We start from the raw sequence: 22,820 nt of genomic DNA, 5'->3' as shown, positions 1-22,820 counted from the left end.
GATTATGGTCCCGGTTTGGATAGAATATCAATATATACATGTATATATCGCTTTATACGCCATTAGACATATAATTATGGCCCAGGTTTTGAAGGAATATCAATATATACATTTATATATCGCTTTATACGCCATTAGATATATAATTATTGACTCAGATTGAAAGGAATATCAATATATACATTTATATATCGCTTTATACGCCATTATATATATAATTATTGACTCAGATTGAAAGGAATATCAATATATACATTTAGATATCGCTTTATACGCTATTGAATATATAATTATGGTCTCGGTTTGGAAGAAATATCAATATATACATTTATATATCGCTTTATACGCCATTAGATATATGATTATGGTCCCGGTTTGGAAGGAATATCAATATATACATTTATATATCGCTTTATACGCTATTAGATATAAAATTATCGTCTCGATTTGGAAGGAATATCAATATATACATTTATATATTGCTTTATACGCCACTAGATATATTATTATGGTTGAAGGAATATTAATATATACACATCTAATGAAGTATAAATCAAAATAAATATTTATATATTTAATTTCCACTTACATGAAGGCAGCAAAACCATATCTAATTATGTTTAAATCGATATATAAATTTATATATTTAATTTCTATACAATAGGCCATTATTCACTGGTCGTCGAAGAACTGTCAAACGTTTGACACAGGGGTCGGTGGCGGCATCTAACACAGAACCATATGAACCCGGTAGTCACTACGTAGTTCCTCACGAATTGGGAACGATTTTGCATAGAGGCGCTGCATGCAATCGTCTTAGAATCATAGGAATATTAGTGGATTCTTATTGGATTCTTTACACGCATTATATTTCATATGAAGCCGCTATGTAGTTCCTCACAAATTGGGAACGATTTTGCATAGAGGCGCTGCATGCAATCACCTTACGAACTAAGGAATATTAGTGGATTCCCATTGGATTTCTTAATACCCAAATATATCTAATTTTTTATGGATATATATTGAGATTTAAAACAAATAATAGCATGGATAGAAGTTCATGGATTTTTAAAATTGAAATTAAATATACAAATCGATTAAAATATATACATTTACAAACATACCTATTTGTAATTAATGCAGTCACTGTAGATTGCACTTACTGTGGAATTGTAAGACGTCTATTAATAAAATATTATTATTTTCAATAAAAAAATAAATTCCTGAAATAAAAGTTTAAATATTTTCAACTGAAAAGTACAGTTTATTCACATATACTTAATATTGATATTAATTTTGATAATACAAACTCAATTTATCAATTCACAAAATTTTATTGTTCTGCAGGCAAAAACGAAATTACATTGATATTGATAACTAATGAATAAGATATAATTTTAAAACTAATATATAATTTGTTCTATTTGTAATAAGCAAAAACAAAATTACATTAATATATCTATATTATATATCTATATATATTATATATATATATAGTTATTATATATATATATATATAATAACTAGTGAATAATATATAATTTGTTCTATTTGTAAAGCAACAACAGAGATATAATTCTTATTATTATATGACAGTCGATGTTATTAACTGTACAATTGTAAATTGTTTATTAAATACTTAATTTATACTTGTTATGACTATGAAACAATCATATTATATATATGTATACTTATACATATATATATACGATATACATAAGTATACTTATAACTTGTAAAATAGCAGTTCGAATACATTTTGCATGGATATAATAATTATGTTTCTTAATAAAATAAATATGGATCTTTTACTACAAAAAAAAACTAATAACAATAACAGTATCTAACAAAAATAAATAAAAAATTGTAACTAATTTTATATAGACACATTTGTTTCTTTAACACTCTCAAAAATCAAGCTTATTAAACACACATACATATTCTAAGTTAGAATTTTAGAAATAATTAAGTTACAATTAAAATTCTATGTACATTTCAATTGCCAGAGCATAGCACTCTTATTATATTATCATTAGCCATTTAAAACTATCAATAATGCACTTGTATTTGTATGGAACACCATTAGTTTTATAAATATGCTTGTTATAAACAGTTTAAACAATTTGTAAAAAATCTTTACAAGAGATACTTCAATATAAACAGTATCATATACAACCAAAACCAGTCTTTAAATAATTACACTGTCGACTTACTTCTAACAAAGGTACAAAGATAATTTACTAAATCATTATAACATTCATGCTCAGATATTTCATCTTGCTTATTGATTATGCTGACTGATTGGTTCAAATCGATTACATCAATAGGTGGTTTTTAAACAATCAAGGTGTGTGTGGAGCTTGTGTGAAACTGTCGAAGACCATCAAGTTAGAGGTAGTACTAAATCCTGGGTTGGAGTTAGTCGACTGTAAGGTACTGTTCTCAGGACATACACAGAATGGTGTATTGCAGACAGATAAAATCTGGATAGGTCGTCATGCTGGATTCTTGAAATCTCCTATAATGGAAATAATAGAGTAATAATAAAATATGATAAATTGTAGTATTCAATTTAAATTCAATTTGCCGATAAAAGTATATTTATTATAAAAAATATTATAATTATTTCTGGATATGAAAGGCAGCAATCTACAACTAAACAATTACCTAAAATGTATTTAAATTTATTAAGTTGAGTAATTTATATAAAATAAAACTGCAATTATGGTTCAATTCTATATGAAGTTCATATAAATTTTTTAATATGAGCAAGTGTTATATCGACATGACAAAATGATGATTTACTTAATGACTTATGAAATTTCCTTACATACGACTATTATTAAATGTCTAAATAAGTTTATTGCTAGATTCATGGATTGTATTTTTATCTCACCATTCTTAGGTAAATTTCCACCATCACTTCTTGAACAGGTATGAATAAGCACATTTTTCTCGGGTTTACAAAGACTATCACAGAAACAAAAACAAATTCTGCCAGATATACTTATGCAGTCAACACTCAACATCATTATAAGCTGCTTCTCCTAAAAATTTAAATAATTGATAAATAAAATAATAAATTTAGAATTCTGATTGTAATTACAATCACTTAAGTGCACGATCAGATTGCATAAATTTAAAGAAATTATTGCTTTGCCAAATGCATAAGCTGGAACTTTATGTGCAAAAGTTTTCCTATAGCTTGGATTAACTATTTTAATTAATTTAGTTTTTAAATGTTGTTTTAGTCTTTAACTTAATTGTCTTTGAAATGAAATATGCTATGAAATGGAAGTTGATGTATGTTCCTTTGATAAATGATGGACAGTACACTGTTTCGTATGACCAGTTCGAAAATTTGTTCAAATCAAGTTTAATATATTAAATGCAATAAAAATAGAATAATAAATATTGAATTTTGTGTATATATACAATACATGAATATATTTACTATAACAATTAAAATAATTAATTAAATTGTTTTTGATTTAGTCAAACGATTCTTATTTAATCACTCAAATAAATGTAATAAGTATATAATATATTCCTTAATATATACCTTGAAAATTAGAATCCTGTAATACATTTGTGGGTGATCACCTTTGGAGCGAATACTTTAATTTGGTAATATAAGAAGCGCAAACATATCAATATATTAATTAAAATTATTAATATCATGTCTATGATATATTTGAAAAATACAAATGGAAATAAAATATATAACAATTAATTTATTGATGTTATTGATTTTATTAATTACATGAAATTAAATAATTCATATGTATTCATTTATTACTACATACAATTTATCAAATTGAATATGGAGCAGTTAATATATCTATTCGGGAATGTATATGGCGGCTAAGAGCATTTGTTTGCGTCTTGAATAATGAGTTATTTACAGAACATAAGTATATATTATCGAAATAAATTTATTTGTTAATCGATAAATTAACAATTTCAAGGTGCTTTCTCAAAGATTAAGTAGTAATTGAATCTTTTACCGATAATAGAAACTGAAATTTATCAATTTTTTTTTTGCAAATACATCTATAGAAGTTATTCATAAATAGATTGCTTCATATAAATACTGCTAATTATAATAAATCATCACATTTTAATATTTTGGGTGAACAAAAAAAATATTACCAAATTGTGGAAATTTTGGGCTACAAAAAAGCAAGTAGATAAGTAAAATAGAGATTTAATTCTCGAATATCCGATTATCGTACGATATACTTTGCTCTGGTATAAATAAATATCTCACATTGATCATATATATTATTATAAAAATAGTTATTACTATTCACTTGTAAATTACTATAATCTTTAATTCCATGTGATACGAGACTAACATCACATTTCGATAATTTTAATACAATCTACTCTATATTAATTTTGGTAACATTCATATTCATGAGATGACGATTTTGGAATAAATCAAATTTAGTATTATATTAAAAGAATGTCACCCCAAAACTTTACAAGTAGAAATATAAATTGAAGTTTTTCTTCTCACATTGTTTCACATAAATTTTAGAATTTTGTTTATAAAGATAAAATGAAAAAACAACTTACTTAGTAAAGTTTCGTTACTATTAGTACTCTAGTATAAATTTGAAAATGTGTAAACACGTTTCTATATATTGATCATAAATTCTATATCATAGGTCATTTATTTTCTACTATTCTAAAGCGTATATTCTTTTAAATGTCTTCATAATATATATTACTCTAGATATATGCAACATCCACGATCACAAAGTATATCTTTCCATAAAACTCTGATTTATACAACAATTTTTACAATAAAATAAAAAAATATATATAATTTATCGTACATAGTCAAAAAAAAACATTATATAATATAAACGTTTACGACAAAGGATTTCCATATAGTAAATTGTTTTCACCGTCAAGTAATCTTTAAAACAAAGCATAATTTCACATTCAAAATAGTTTTATAGGCTGTTCAATGACGATATCTAAAATTACACATTTTAGTAAGTAAGTCTTATTTACTATTGTATTTTTTCAACTATATTATGATTATTAAACTCTTATTAGTTGGTCATAGATCTCAATATGATACTTTTCGTAAAAAAACAACCTCACAATTTAAAAAATATCACATAGAATAAAATTAAAAGTCTCAAAAGTATGGAAAAGAATTGTGAAATAATTGAACTTTTCAACTGTAATTACAGTTCAACTAGAGCCATGTGTATATTGATATATCTCACAACCAAAAATAAAAATGTAGGTTTAAAATTAACCCTTTCCACTCGCTAATTCCGAGATTTATATGAATTTTGCCGCCAGAGCGGTGGCATCCGAGTGGAAAGGGTTAAATATGAGTTCAAGTTTAAACATATCACCGCGTAACTTTACATCGTCAATACTAAATCCATTTATTGTGAGAACTAGCAACTCAAATTTAATCAATCACTAGAAAAATTAACACCCAAAAAAGTGTAATTAAAACCACACCACTATGACATACTCATTTCTGATAAACGTTATATAACTATATATTTATATTCTATTCTAATTCTAATTCTACTTAAAAATAGAAATATTATAAGCTACATAATTTGGTATCAGTGGAATGATTTGCAGCATTGAATTTTCCCCAAAAGAATAAATATAATGTATATATTTAATATATAATTTTAATATAGATTATTTCATTTCCTAAATGTTTACTATCCGTTACCGTACCGACCGTGTCCTTCTAGAAAGTTAGGCCGAAGTCTGGACGAGCAGAACTATTGTTTCGCTCCTGGTCCATTCGATAGAAATTTCTGATCGTTTGATAAACATTTGACCAGCTTCTCGCCATCTTCGATCGGATGGCTTTCTTGTGCGTATGCTTCCATCAGAAGCAAATTTTCGAAGTCAATTGAGAAACGCCTAATAGCACTATGTATCCGATTGTCATTTTTCTGAAAAATAATAGCAGAAAATAAGGCAAAGCAATGACTCTTTTACTACGGCGGCGTTTTCCGCAGGAGTAACACTGCTATACGGAACAGCCACTTGGACCAACTTGATATTTCCAATATTTTTTTTTTTATTTTTTTTATTTTCATTAATGAATTACAATCTGTCGTTAAAAACAACATTCAGTAATTTTAATGGTTTGTTAAATAAGGAAAAAAGGTCGAATGGTCACCCAGTGGTAATCCGGTTCGAGGTTGGAATAAATTAAAAATTAAAATGTAGTTAAAAATGATAAATACTTTTCTAAAGAAAAAAAGATATAATAAATTAGAATCCTCTTAGAGTGATGAATGTTGAAGCAAGGGTCGACACACTGGATGTCGCCTATAGGCAACATTCGTAAAGAAAAGGATAAAAAAATTGAAGGTAATAAAAATTTACTTAATGAAAAAGGTCTTTCACCGTTGAGAAATCAACTGATAAACCAATAAAACAAAACATAAAATGATTTCAATTTACTTAATTTTTGATTTAATTTATTTAATTCTCACATAAAATATTCATTTACTTCCAATTCACTTTGTGAAACAATTTGAATGTGCAATTCATGCTGATATGTATGCAAAAAACGATTTAGAAACTAATAAAAACAATATATCGATAAATAAATCAAATCGATAAAATACATAAAATGATAAATAAACAATAATATAAATATAAAAAAATGATGTGCAAATGTAACTTACTAATAAACCAAGTAAATCACCCGTGGTGTAACATCGAATAGGCGAATCCCAGCCAACTGTATAGACAGACACCAAATTTGACAACATAAAATTGATAAAAAATAAAAATTAAATAAATAAAATGAATAAATACATAATAATGGAATTTTCTTAATTAAAACTATATAAAATATAATATGCGAGTGCATTTTATAAAAAAATATGTATATGATCAACACATTTTTCAATAAATAAATCAGAATATTTTTATGAACAACACATACACACAGATATATATATATATATATATATATATTTATATATATATATATATGTGTATATAAGGGCCGGTCCTACCTTGAATGCGATGCATGCAAAAAAAGAGGGTGCAGCACGCCTTAGGGGGCACCAAAACGAGATTCGAATATAAAATTTATAATGCAGTTTTTTCAATATCATTCAAGAAATATATCATTTCTTTACATCTTTCACTAATTTTGGATAATATTTTTTAAATTCAACTTTAATACAACAATCTGATACAAGGTGGGAAAGTGTAGTGCTCGATATCAATTAGGAGAAGTTTATGATGCAATTTTAGATATTTTAAAAGATGAAAAATTAATTTAAATTAATCCAACATAAAGTGCCAGTGTTATTTATAATAATGAAAGGAGAGACTACCTTTTCTTTGCTCTTTATGATTTGCTCAATAGCATAAATCGCAAAAAAACCCAAAATAAATAGGTAAAATATTTCTAAACCCAAAGATTAATATAAGAATCAAGTGAAAATTTAATAATATTCTTACAAGCAATAATGAACATACTGAATTTTTTTATTGTCCGAAAAAGTTTGTATTGAAAATACGAATTTAAAAATAGTTCGATAGTGCAACAACGATAAAAGGCACTACAATTTGATTATGAGTACCCGTAAAATAGCCTTGATCTTCTAAATAAATTTAAAATCAATGTATATGCGCTTTTATATTATATTATTCATTTATTGAAAATTATTTAATTTTTTTTTTATTGTAATTGTTTGAACAGGAATCAGAACTCTTATATGTTCTATAAGCTGTTGGTTAAGACTTATGACTACTTATTTCATGAGAGGCAATCCATCGATTTACCATTCTCTTACGTGTGGGTGATTTTTGATATTAGCTCTTCCGTCTAATAGTTAACATGTGATTGGATGTTGCAGCTATGTCCACGAAGGACGATTTCCACTTGGAATTATATTGTGATCTATAACCCCAAGTGGAAATTTGACATCAAAGCTGCCAGATGTCGAGCTACGGCGGTAGCGGGAATCGAACCAGCGAACCTGGGACTAGTTGCTGCTAGCCCGCGCTCTAACCGATATCACCATCGCTGGCCTATTTAAAAAATTAACGTAAATATTTATCAATAGGGGGGGGGGGAGAGTGTTGCTAGAAAAAAATTGGCATGCAGGCGCTGAGTACCCTAGGACCGGCCCTGTATATATATATATATATATATATATATATATATATATATATATATACATATATGATATATAATAATGATATGCAAATACATATGTGTTTATGATCTATGATTTACAAATAACCGTAAAAACACATATCGTTATAAACATATATACATTGATACCACACTATTTTTATATACAAATCTGATCCAATCAAGTGATATTATTTTATCCCCTTACCGTTATCTGTAACAAAATTGTTGATCGTAGGCGCTACCGGTGGTTCTCTGCTGCCGGAATGTGGTGCAGTCCAATGTGGTGTGTTGCTAGCGGTTGCCGGAAGACTTTGATGGCCCGAGGCTGGTAACGTAGCCGGAGTGCCAATGGACTGCACCGAATGCTGGGAGGTGATGTGACGCGTTTTTATCAGCGGCGGATTCTTGTGCGTTGCGGAAAACGCAAAACCTCTCCTCAAACTTCCCCTATATACAAATATAAAATTATTAGTAACTGAACTGTTTATTAAATTTTATGAGCTTTTGTAATATAACAAATATTTTCATAGTTTCTATTGATGAAAATATCACTCATAAAAAAAGTATTTTTAGAAGGTAAAATATTTATTTAGTGAAATCATCTTACGATTCTTCCACTTACAATTAAAAGGAATTGAGATAAAGAAATCTAATAGTTACGTAGAGAAACACACACACACACACACACACACACACACATATATATATATATATATATATATATATATATATTAGCACAGAATAAGGTTGCTCAAGTCGTACCACCCATAAATCACATAATTTACAGATATATATACAACTATTTATATAGAACAACTGAAGTGCTTTCCCACTTTAAGCAACAAAAATAATCAAGAAATAAGTAAACGTAATATAGTTGTTGAGTGTGATATTCACCCTTTCATGGCTGTAAATATGATCCTGATTTTTTTCTTACTAACAATAAGGTTTATTTATATTACTTACTAGCTGTATCCGTTCACGCTTTCTCGTGATTTAGTTTAAATTAAAAAGTTGAACAAAGATGTGTATTTGCCATTTTACCGACTTACCAATTTACCTGTCAACCTATTTACCTATTAACCCGTTTCACATGTCTACCAATTTACCTGTCAACCTGTTTATCTGTCTTGTTATTTGTCTATCTATCAGTTGTCCTGTGTACCATTTTACATATCCTGCAATTTACCTGATCACCAGCTATCCAACAAATTACCTGTTTATCAATACATCATTTTAACTGCCAACCAATTTACCTGCTTTCCAATTTACCTGTCATCCCGTTCTGAATGTCTACCAATTAACCTGTTCAATAATTTACCTGTTGAACAATTAACCTGTTTAACAATTTGTCTACTAATTTACCTATCAAACTGTTTATCAATCTACCATTTTACCAGCCTACAAATTTACCTCACATCCCGTTCTACATGTCTACCAATTAACCTGTCAACCTGTTTATTTATCTACATATTCGTCTATCTACCAGTTTTTCTCCCTACCATTTTACATCTCCTCCAATTTACCAGTCCACCAGTTTACCTTTATAAATTCTCTAATTCACCTCATTTATTTACGCAATATAAACAAATTAAAGCTCAAATTTATTCTACGTTTTAGTAATAAAACGTTTGTATGTGAAAAAAAGGGCTGTTTTTTCACAAAGGAACTTCAACGAACATTTTAAAAAAAGATTTGGCCAAATTGGTCCAGGCGTTATTGACTTATGCGATTAGTAACACATTTTGCGATTCATGTTTATAAGATATATATATATATATATATATATATATATATATATATCTTATATATATATTATATAAGATATGACAATCGTTTAGGTATATTCGAATGGTAAAGTTTGTTAAGGTTATGTAATTAAAAAAATATTAAATTTAAGTAATTCATAATCAGATGTCATCTAAATATTGATTCTATAAATGCCAAAGATTTTTCTAATATAAATGCATTATAGTAAAAATTCCTTAGAGGGTACGACTTGAGCAACCTTTACAATAAATATTCAAAATTTTAACTAAATATTAAATAAATTTATAATATTCAATGTATGCATTCAATAATTAAATTTGAATAGTGCGAATATATAAAATATAAAAATATTGAAATATAAAGTGTTGAAAATTCTATAACATTCAATTGATATAGTATGCTTAATTTCACATATAGAATACTGATATAAATATATAATGTAATAAGCACACATACATTCACACATACGTATATATATATATATATATATATAGATATATATATATATATATTTTATAAATATTTTATAAATATTTTCATTTTAAAAGCAACATTACCGTGTAGGAGATGGTGGTGGATAAGAAGTTCCTCTGTGATGGGGCGATAAAAGATTAGCACTCCCCGATGGTGCTCCGGGCGGAACACGTAAGGTATGTGGCGATACCAACGGTTGTATCGATAATGCACTATTAAAATCGCATTAAATAAATATTTTTAAAAATTACTTTTTGCTTTATAACATGTGTCTATTACAAAATTACCCAGAGTTAATTGTGAGATTAGGAAGACTCTGTCCTAGGCTACTGAATGGTTGTACAGAGAGCGTATTTGGTGTCGGCACCTTATTGCCAGGCCTTTTTACCGTTGGCGATTTAGCTAAGGCGCATGAAGGTTTTGCAGCCTCTTTCGGCGAATGTTCATGGCTGAGCGGTGGGATTCCTTCATCACTCGACAAAGACGTGGTTCGTAGATCTTGTTCTATTGAAACATTTCTACTTGTAGGATTCAGACTGGACATGCTCTCGTTCATTTCCACTGAACCACTGTGAAGAAGAAATATAAATCAAAACATTGCCTAAGTAAAAGAATTATTTTGTAAGTAAACTGATTTATCGATAAATGATATCTCTTTAAAATCAAATCAATTATAAAAATCAAGATATTATTTTTAATAATAATAACTATGAATTCAATTGATTTTTTCTACATCCCATAAAATCTTATATTAAACCGGTATGAATAAGATATTCTGCACTGGTACGACTTAATCTGTAAGGTCTTACAAGTTTGAATTTGAAGCTAATGACATAGTGATTGCTGAGTAATATGAATAAAATAAGTAATAAAAAAAGAAAAATATTATTGCCATAAAAAGCTAACAACTAGCCATAAATACTAATAGAAATTTTATATTAGGATCACTTTTTAATTATAAACGTTAACTTATTCATTTAAATAGTTCTCAATGGTGTAAAAATGATCAAAAGATGATCAAATAATGTTAGTTAACTTTATACCAGCAATAGTAATATCGTAATAATAACTATGAAATATTCCAGTTGCCATAGACTTACTTTATAAATAGAAATTACGGAATAAAAAATATTGTAGTAAATAAAACAAATGAAAAACTGTACTAAAATGTAAGCGACTAATGCATTTTAATGATAGTCTATTAAAATATTAATCTTAATTTAACTTAATTAATTAAATTTAATTAACCTCTTAGTATTTATTACGTATTCTATTCGAATTGATCATTTACAAGTTTATACACAATTTCCAAAACTATTTTTGTCTTCAAATAAATATATTTTGCCTTCATGAAGTTTAATATGATTATTATTATAATTATTTATTATGAAACTTTTTTTGCTATATATATCATGGTCTTATAAAACTTATAGAAAGTTTGAGAAAATGAGTAGATTTTTGACGTTTGTTAACATTAAAATTAGATGATTCACTTGGTATAATGATAGAGTACTTGGTCTTAATGAACATACTAAACCATTGAAGTCCTACAAAAACTGGTTCAATTACAAAAATTGCTGATTTTTGAAAATTTGCTTTTAGAATATGCTCCGAGTTTCGTGATCGTTCGTTTTCAATTATGTGTAATAAATCCATTTGGAATACTTTCAATCACTCATTAATTAATTTATATTTTGTTGATTAAGTCGATTATTTTCACATATCGGGAAGTTTATGTCACTTGTTTATTTATATTTTTTATCAATGAACCTGTGTAGTTCTCAAAAAAAATTGGCTGTATTAGGTGTGTGGCATATGTCTTTCAGTGTAGTTTTTAAGTGTATACTCAATATTAATTTAAGGTTTAAAAGGCCAGAAAACGACAGAAATTATAATGATTTTAATTACCATGCAAAAATATTACGAGATCGGAGATTTTAAAATTTCTTAAATATTGCTCGATTCTTTGCCATTTAATCCCCGACTTTGAGTTTAGATTCGTGCTTAGCGGTAAAAACTACATTAGAAAACATATGCCTCACACACATACAGACAACTTTTTTTGCTTGTATCTTAATATTATTATTATTATTACCGCTGGTATCTTATTTTTATTTTAGTATACATTATTATTTCACGGGTATAAATCAGTAGAAGCTTCGTGCATAAAATTTAGCTTCAAATGAAAATAGCATAGACTTTATTATGGAGACCTTTGTGACAAATATTTACTTCCTGCTCTTTTTATTTCTATAATATAGACAAACTAATAGGGTTTATTGTTTTTATAATACCTCATTGTATATAGCATTCGAACAACACATCCTTATACACTTAGAGTATTAATATTTTTGATTCTCTAGAAATTGTTTAGAATACACCTTACTTAGCAAAACAACGTTTGCCGGGTCAGCTAGTATATTATAAAATTACTTCAGTTATTTATTATGAATAACCTTGACAAGTTTCCGAAGAAATAATATCTATTATTAATCAAGCCTTGCTCATGAATACATAAATAAATATTTTTGATATGTCTTTTCATTTTTTGAGCATATTAATAAACATTCAATTAAACAATCCTAAAGGGTCCGCCATATAACTTTTTTTTATTGGTAGCAATTTAGAATTTTTTGACAGCCATTTAAAAGTTAGACAGCCATTTCAATGAAATTGTTTTCGATTATTAACCAGGATTGCACTTTCAAATAGAAAAGATTTAGATTGAGAAAATATTCAGTAGTTTATATATAGCATTCAAAAAAAAAAGTTATCTGACGGACCCTATATAAGTCTATTACCATTACCTATGACTATGAGCAAGACTAGAAACTCTGCTTCCCCTCGAACTGCCCGCCAGCGGCGACCGCCCGGTCAGCTGTCCTACGCCCCCGGTGCCCGCTTGCGATGTCGGCACTCCGGCGCCCGCTAGACAAGGTCCGGCGTGACTGTCGTAGTCCAAATCGCAGCTCAGCGATAAATCAGTCGCGAATTCATTACTACCTCCCCATTGTTCTGATATGTGAGCGTATTGACCGCCCTGCTGAGGCGCGTGCTGAGATTGCCAGGGGTGCTGCTGCTTGCATTGGGTGTAGAGGTGACTAGCTTTCTTTAGGCAATCGGACCAACTCTGGTAATAGATAATATAATTTATTTTATTACATAGACGGCAAAAGATTATTTTATAGTCCTAGAAGGAATTAATAATACAATTATGGTAGTAGATTTATCAACATTGTCAAAAGGAATAATACTTATTAGAATTTGTTAGCATTACTAGTGTCTTTGAGTCTACATATAAGTGCATGTGCTGATGTATATACGAGTGTATGTATAGGTGCCCGTATGTGTGTTTGTAAAAATAACATAGTTTAACATTATTATGTTACATTACTATATATTTAACTGTATATGGCCGATTGGCGTATAATAAATAAATAAATAAATAAATAAATAAATAAATAAATAAATACTGGAGCGAATTGTATTCAAATGTCTTAAAACCGACAAAAACCAAGTATACTTGATTAAAAACGAAAGAATGTTAAATAATTTAATGCACAGATATTATATTGGTTAATGCAATTGCGTAAAAAGCCCTCGAAACCGAAATGCAAAAATCAGTTGATGTATACAAAAATCAGACAAGTATAAAATCTATGGACAAATTTTAATATAAATTCATGGAAAACCTTTCCAAATACAGAATATAAATACTAAAGATAAGTAAATGATTACACTAAATTAACTAAAGTAAAAAAAACATGCATAAATAAAGAAAACAAATATACCTGTACAGATAATATTTAGTTGTTTTAGTGATGTATTATGAATATCGGTATCATTAATAATAGAGCTAAAGTTAGATGGCATAATGTCATTGGCATTTGCACTATAGAAGTATTTAAAAAAGCATTAGCCTTAGGAATAGGGCTTGAAAATTATTTGAATTTGTAAAGAGCATCAAGTATATATGAAATTAATTTATAAATGAAATATTTAAGCAAAACACTCAGTTGAAAAAATCTGATGAAGACTTTGAAGACAATCACGCAATACATTCTCCTCAAATTTTTAATCATATATAAGTTAAAATTTATATGAGATTAAAACACTTTCATTCAAACGACATATGACAAGAGATGATGTGTTAAATTCATTCAGTATTAAATTCTAGTCTAAATCACTTTCAGAGTAAGTTTTGTGTGTTTGTCAAATATAATTTTTGCAGAAATTTTTGTTAATAATATAATAATAATATGATTTTAAAATTTCAGAATGAAGGAAATATTATTATCTAAAGTTGATCATTATTTGTATTGCTTTTTTATAAAGAAATTAATGTGAAACTTATTATCATGATATATAAATAAGATGTGGTACTCGAGAGCATGAAGAAGATTAATATAATTGTGGAAAGAAAAGATTGCCAATAAGATCAAACTCTTATTGGCAAAATGATGTTTTCTGCCCAAAATTATTAGAGAAAAGTATAATGACTTCTATGTAGAAGAAAAGGAATAAATATTTCGTAAATTCATTCTCTTTCAGCCCGATCTTTAAGTCCTTATATTTTTCTTCAATGAATTTATGCAGATGGTGATTATATATTCCACTTGCTAAGCAAAACTGATTAGTCAAATATAGGATCGCACCAAAAAATTACAAATGTGATTATATCCTTTTCTATATTCACAAAAAAATGACCAAAATATTATATTATAAAATAATCACTGTATATTTCTTACTTTCAGAACTTTGGCTTCAGCACATTGAAGAGTAAAAGCGGCAACAGCCATTCCATATTCATTTAGATATACACATGCGATCGTTGGCGAATCTCTGGTCAATTCCTTCACATGCAGTCGGTCACTTAGGTATGGTTGTCGCACAATTTTCATACTGGCACCAGAACGTTTGGTTGAAGGCTTACAGACTAGGAACATATCAGTCAACAGAAAACAATGAGCGTCAATCTAAAATGAAAAGGAAGGTGAATCAGTTCTACTGTTCACATTGGAAATAAAAAAAATAGACAAAATTTTGAATGACTTGAAATATATTATAACTTCAATATAATGTATATATACATATAAGTATTATTTGTTTAATAATAATAAGGTTTTATGCATAGATGTACAAACCTTTCCTGCGTGATCACGAAATTTCAAATCGCCCTCCATTAATAAATGCCTCTGCCTGCTTGCTGAGCAGCCGGCCATAGGTACACTAAGATCTAGATTACTATATTTTTTGACTAGACGTTCTAAATCTTCATCTTTGCTTTCCTAAAATGAAAATACATTTAATAACCGTCAATATAATTTTGATCAACTGCATATTTCATTATTATTTATGGAAAATATAATCTATTGAACATGATTTTAAAAGACTATGCTATATTAAGGTTGTTGAAAGAGTTGATAATAAATAATTGAAATATGTATTGTAATTTGTGGAAAACTTTAAATTACAAAAATACTAACCACTGCTTCATAAGAATCTATTCTGGCCATAATACCATTGAGTCTTTCATTCTCTTGCCTTTGTCGCAACCGAGCATTCACTTTTGCAACAAACTCATCCACAGCACGCACCTATAAAGATTTATATATTATTATAAATATATTTATATATTTACATATTGTTATATATTAATTTGTATATTACATATTCTTTGGCAAAATTCTATCATAATTACCGTTGCATCTAATCCTTCCCAATCTCGTTGATCTGTTGCATGTTTTCTTGCAGCTTGCAATAAAAGGCTGTATTTGGTAAACCTTTGCATTGGTCGAACCAAAATATCAGCTAGCCTTAACCTGCATAAATTTATATAAATAAAAATTGTTAGTCATGAATATAAAGAATACAAAAAATATGGGATTTAGGTACTTATAAGTCTATCATATCCAAATATTTTTTACAGTTTTCTAATATTATCTTCTGCATCCTTTGTTGTCTGTCAGTATAAAGACATCACTATATTGACCCTGATTTTTTAATATTGCATAAACTTTGTGAAGAAATTATACAAACTATTGGAACATAAATTAGGCAAAAATTTCAGAACATAATAACTCAATATTTTAGATATCAAATCAACCTCAGCAATTTTAACCCCATTTACTTTATCACGATATTTTTAAGAACTGCGTTCGCCCAACAAGGTTTTAATTTTTAGCCAAGTAAGTCATCAAAGCTATCTGTAACATTGTTGATAGTAATAATATAAATATTGTATTACCTATTGCATTCCTTCTGCGTTTCACACCAGGCCAAGTAGACAGTAAACAGCTCATTCTGAGCGTTTACTTCACGACAATAATGTTGACAAATGCTCTGCTCCGCGCAAAAACGTTCATACGGCCTAAAGACCTCGTCAAATCTAAGAAATCCATCCAAGAAGTATTCGCATCGCATTGCTGATCGCGTTTCTCTGGCTTGTTTTAGCATGGGATACAGATATGATGACCAGAAGTCCAAATTGCATGCATATATCTCCTGGACATTCGAGAACAATTTGCCTTTATCGATATCTGTTAAGATACCGGTCTGTTGGAGATTTTCGAGGCAAGCAAGGAAGAGCTGAAATATAAATTGATCATATTAATGAATTTTGTTAGATATTTCATATTGATTTTATTTATATTATATTAAATAACTCAGCGATAAAAAACAATGGCATTTATTAACTTCCCGTAGGGCAAGTTATAGTAATCGCAAAAAAATCGAAAATGAAAATTTTTATATATCTTTACGTTTCAAAACCTTCTGAACATTTTGGCATACCATAGAAAAAATGGATGTATGTGTGTGTGCGTGTGTTTGTGTGTGCGGATACAAATTTTCGTCGACGATTTCGGGAACATCAATCAACCGATTTGAATAATTCAAAAAACATTCGATTCGTATTGATAAGAAGACGTGCTGATTAGCTTTTGGCAAATGCAGGTCTAGCCGTTCCGAAGATACGGAGCATAAAGTGCCAAAAATGGTAACTCAGTTTTTAAGAGAACGGAGCGTCCGATGATAATAATTTAACTAATAAAAACATTTTACTTGTATTGACAGATGAAGAATTGATCAAATTTTCATGAATTTGCCTTAAGGCACGATGTCATGCGCCCCACTAGTTACTATTTTGTTTATGCTTGAATTATTTTATTTTTAGTTCACAAAGAGAATATAAATTTTCTGGTGATATAATTGTATAATTTTAATAATTAGGTAAATTATACAATCAGTTATTTTTTGTTGGGCAAATGTTAAATTCTATAAAAATTTGTGTTCTTTCTAAAAATAAAGCTCAAAATTGTTCCAATTTTTTTTTTAAATATGTAAAAAACGTGGCATTATATTACCTAAATCGTTTTCACCCTAGTTCCTATGAAATAAGATCTTCAATGAACTTACTTGAACATTTGGATAATTATAGAAAAAATCATTTTTTTCTGAGTAAATATTAAATCAAATGAAAAGTAGAGTTCTTTTGAAAAATATATCTCAAAATTGTAAAAAACGTGTTATTACATTACTTAAATTATATATATATATATATATATATATATATATATATATATATCGTTTTATTCCTACTTCCTATGAAATAAAGCCAATTTGATACAAATAATTGAATCAATGGTAATTGTAGTAATAGAAATATCAAATATATGTATTATATATACATATATATATAATATATATATATATATATATATATATATATTTCTACATATATTGTATTATATATATTACAAATGTAGTTTTCCTAATAAAATTTTGATGTAAGTTTTCATGTCCATTATGTGCATTATATTTGTGTACTTCTGATTAAATTGAGTAACTTATCCAATAACTATAAGTGTTTTGCTGCTATTTCTAATCCAATTTAGTGTTGTTTTTATGATTATTAGAACAATGTTTAGATATAGAAGTACTTACATCAGTCACCACCCGTAACGTTTTTATGTAGGCTGCTTCGGTCGTTAGAAGTTCCCACAAAGCGGTCTGGAATTGCTTCTCTGATTCGGACATACCTGTAATAAAATTATTTCTAGGGGTTGAATCTTGATTGGATAATATTAAATTGAAACATAGATAACTTCCTTAACTAAAATTAATCCAAATTAAATTTTATTAATATGTAATTTAAAAAGTCTCATTATATTGCATAGGTTTTCATTTATTTAACCTTATTTAATAATCATACTTTTTAGACAAATGATTAATTAGTAGATTACGATTTAAAGAAACTTAGTGAATAATAAGTACAGTGTTTAATTAGTTCCATTATTCTAAAATGTCGTAACTAAGTTTATTGAAAAAGCCTGAATATTATACAAAATAGTAATAATTTCTTTTTCTACTGACCAGTACTGTCGACAAAATCTTGCCAATGCTCCTCCAGTGTAGACAAAGCTGTTTCAGGTTCACTAGGAATAGATTTAATCGGTTCATTCGGCGAACCCGGTACCCCACTTCGTGCAAAACCATTCAATATCTCTGTCAATTGTTCAATTTTCGTATCCTGAAAAATAGAAAAAAATTACATAAAAATTTGCTCGAAATTGTAAATTGTAGATAGTTCAAACATGGGTATTTAATACCTATATAAAATACATAATAATTATCATTGTAAAAGATACATTCAATATGATGTGATTCATTTTTGAAATATATTAATAAATAAAATATAGTATGTAGTTGTAGCTCTATCTCAAAAATAGTGTGGTTAGTTGTTTGGACTAAACAAAATCAAAAGTTTCCAAATAAATTTTAATGAGTAACTAATATATCAATGTTTGCAATAATTCATATATGTTTATATGTACATATATATATATATATATATATATATATATATGTGTTTTAAAATTAATAAATTATTTATTATTCATACCTTATTATTTGTGAAAAACCCTGACCATCTTTGCCTGCCCTTTCCACGTTCTGCTTCAAGTAAAGATGGATCTTCTGTACTTGCACTGAAGAACTTGCTATGTCTGCCTCGGTAGTTCTATAAAATAAAACATATTTTCATATCATAATTTATATAAATTCAGTTTCATAACTAACAAAAAAATACGTTAGAATGAAGGAAAAAAAATTCACAAACGAATGATGATTTACGAAATTCCATAATGTAATTATTTCGAAGATATAATTACATGAAATTCATTTGTAGAAAGAAAAAATATTGTCATTAGGCGCGAATATTAAAGGTACATCACGAACCAAATATTTGTTATTAAGCCTTCAAAAATGATAATTATTATAAATTATTAATAATATTTAGTTAGTTTAGTAATTAGTAGATATACACCTGAACTATCATAAGCAAATCAAAGTCCTAAAAATATATGTTCATCTATTATTCACAACTAGTGCAGTAATGAATATACTAGACTTTATTAAAATCATTGAAGACTTGATTCCAAAGCAAATCGACTTTTAATTGCATTGCAAAGGTTAAAAAACTCAGCCGAATTGAATTAATGTCACCTTCACTTTTGGTCTGCGTGTCGCATGATATGTGGCATTTCTTTTGGAACTTTTCCAGATGATACCATCTTATTCTAAGAAATATATTCAATAAAACGCATGGAATTTCGTTTTATCCATCTACGTCTTATATTTCAAACAGATGTCTATAGATTTATAGATACAATTTACATTTTATAACATGCTGAAGGATATTTCATGATGCGCGAAATATGATAAAGTAGAGACGATTTTAGTATCACAAAGATGACTTTAGAATAATCAAATACAAATATTTTGTTTGAATTCTACTCGCAACTCGCATATTCAGAGCCTCGCATGAACAAGTATAGGTAATATTTAATAAAGTACAATCACATTTGCTTTATAAATGTTTAATGTACTTTCTGATCCGAGTATTTTGTTGATATATCTTCTGTCATTAAATGATGCTGATAATTGGGTGAAATATAAAAAATATATATTATTATTATTAACATAAGTTGCATGTAAAATACGAACCAAATGACATAAGATTATGTTTTTAATAATATTTATTAATTTAATGATATAATCAGTCTCAATCGTTTTTACTTATCTTAGATTCATTAGACTACAGCAGTCTTTCATTAAGTAAAAATGAAACGTATTACAAAAGTCCATATAGTATAGACAGAATGCCAGGCAAGATAAGGACATTCTGAGACACTAATTTTTAAGAAGCCAGTTCACAAATAAATTGTTTCTTCTTGGGTTCTTTTTGGGTCTTCAGCACATAATGCATGAGCCTAAAGGGAACAAATAATACATCGAAATCAATTTTCAGGAAAAGAGATCTTTACAATGATCACAAGTCTTTTCTTTTTACCGGTGAATCCTTTGGCCTTAAAAGTAGTTAGAACAAAAGGTAAAAGCCATTCATCTTTGACAGGTTTCAGTTTTCAAATTTTCTTGGCTCGAATGAACTACTCTCGAGTTCTTGCAAAATAGTGCTATATCATTTTGACCATTATATAAGTAAGTAAAATGAACAAAAATCAATAAATAATCAAAATTACATCAAACACTTGATAATTGCAATAAAATTGATCGAAAGCACTAGTATTCCTTCAATTCCTTTAATTATTTTAATAAAGAGTATTGTAAAGAACAATAAATAAGTCTCCAACAAAATATGAGCAAACTATAGCGTCAAAATAAACTTTTGAAGGCGCGCTACTCGTTCAAACCGATTTGCGAAGAGACAATGACGCTCAACATCTGACAAGATTATTATTATGGCTTTCTTCACGTTATGCAGTCGCGGAAACATTCCTAAATCTAGCCAATTTTTAAATAAGACCTTTGTGCAATATTTTCCATATATACCATATCGCCAGTATTTCCCTAATTTTGTAAAGGCGAAAAACTGAGCGTATCAAAATGTTTAATATTAATTATAATTCTATCACAACGAATTAATATAAATATGGTTTCCTAACCGATTATTAAAACCAAAAGGTTACTCGGCAAGCGTTTTATCGCGTGGGTTTCAACATCCGTTATTTTATATAATCGGAATGCCCTTTGCTCACAAAACATTCCCCAGAGCCATTATAATGACACTGATAATACAAAATGTGAAAAGTTTCAAAAAGCAGAAAAAATAAAAGAGAACAGACAATACGCCATTCAGACGTACAGAAAATTATCAAATATATAAAAACGTCACTTATAAAAATAATTTTCATGGGTTATTATATTACGCACATCTATGTTAATACGGTAATATTTTATTACATTTATTAATTAATCTGCTGAATGCAAGGATAAAAATAGACGCTTAAAATAACACTCAAGAAGCTTATCCTTAACACAGTTTTCATTAGTTTGTTAAATTGCAATATGAGCATAACTTTTCCATCTGCATTATTTATTTCTATAAAAGTGCTGACTTGTACAAATCGATATCGAAAATTTAGTTCAACTAAGAGCCATATTGTAATTCTATAATATATGATATTTTATTCATATGAGTCCACATCAAAAATGGCAAACTCAGAATAGTATCGCATGAAATTGTAATAGCCTGAACTTTGTTCGGAGCTGTCAGTTATAACAAGTTTTACAAGAAAATCAAAACTAAGTTTCACTCTGATAAGAAAGGTGTTATGGTTTATGCAGTATTAAATCTCATATATACATATAAATAAATATACTTACTAACACACCTATAAACACATAATATATATATACATACATACATATATATACATATATATATATAATGTAATTTTTTAATGCCAAAAATTTTCTAATTTTGCCTATTATATTTTGTGTTCACCTCAACTTCAATTATTTATATGAAAAAAGTATTTCAGCCTTTGTATTTTTTCATATAATATATGAAGATATATTTTTATATAATATATGAATATCTATATATCTTCATATAATAGGTAGGTATATAAAAATATATTAATATATGAATATTAAATGCCTAAAGATGTGTGTAAAATGTAATATCTCTTTTTTATATTAAGGATTTTTTCCAAATATTTTCAAAATATTTTGAACAAAAGAGAATACTCGCGAAGATAAAAATTCGATAGAAAACCTGTAGTTCATAAGTCGAAATTAATTGCAGGTACAACAGAAAAAGCACCGACAACAAATTGAATTCTAAAAGTTTCACAAATTAGCACATTAATGTAACATTGAATATTCTGATTGATGAAGTGGTACATAAATAAATTCAAGTCACTATTAATGTGATTAACAATAGAAATAAACTTTCAGAAAATGTGAAAAAGCGCTAAATAATATAAGTAAATGCATAAGTCAGCAGAATGAGTTGGCCGTGATCGTGTTAATTTTTTACTTGAAATTTTTTGTTATAAAACTGTCAAGAACTATTTTACAACCTGACCTTTCATTTGTTCATATCCAC

The 22,820-nt window shown here is 27.8% G+C and overlaps 1 protein-coding gene across 2 annotated transcripts in view; it reads right to left on the bottom strand.

The window, feature by feature from the left end:
• Positions 1-5,637: 5,637 nt before the first annotated feature.
• The window catches only part of LOC113368335, a 148,901-nt gene continuing 131,718 nt past the window's right edge, over positions 5,638-22,820 (bottom strand). For both annotated transcript variants that reach the window (XM_026609883.1, XM_026609884.1), the window contains exons 11-24: positions 19,311-19,427; positions 18,782-18,938; positions 18,353-18,447; positions 16,656-16,996; positions 16,110-16,230; positions 15,895-16,005; positions 15,553-15,696; positions 15,157-15,384; positions 13,216-13,538; positions 10,696-10,977; positions 10,492-10,620; positions 8,370-8,611; positions 6,693-6,748; positions 5,638-5,948 (exon numbers count right to left, since the gene is read on the bottom strand). In XM_026609883.1, the coding sequence (XP_026465668.1) occupies positions 5,772-5,948; positions 6,693-6,748; positions 8,370-8,611; positions 10,492-10,620; positions 10,696-10,977; positions 13,216-13,538; positions 15,157-15,384; positions 15,553-15,696; positions 15,895-16,005; positions 16,110-16,230; positions 16,656-16,996; positions 18,353-18,447; positions 18,782-18,938; positions 19,311-19,427 (2,523 nt within the window). In that variant the 3' untranslated portion in view covers positions 5,638-5,771. The remainder of the gene's footprint in view (positions 5,949-6,692; positions 6,749-8,369; positions 8,612-10,491; positions 10,621-10,695; positions 10,978-13,215; positions 13,539-15,156; positions 15,385-15,552; positions 15,697-15,894; positions 16,006-16,109; positions 16,231-16,655; positions 16,997-18,352; positions 18,448-18,781; positions 18,939-19,310; positions 19,428-22,820) is intronic.

This window comes from Ctenocephalides felis, unplaced genomic scaffold (assembly GCF_003426905.1).
Source record: "Ctenocephalides felis isolate EL2017-DRISC unplaced genomic scaffold, ASM342690v1 CF-g0.4_SCAFFOLD_01170, whole genome shotgun sequence".
NCBI classification, from domain to species: Eukaryota; Metazoa; Arthropoda; class Insecta; order Siphonaptera; family Pulicidae; genus Ctenocephalides; species Ctenocephalides felis.
This window is presented reverse-complemented; position numbering and strand designations above follow the sequence as displayed.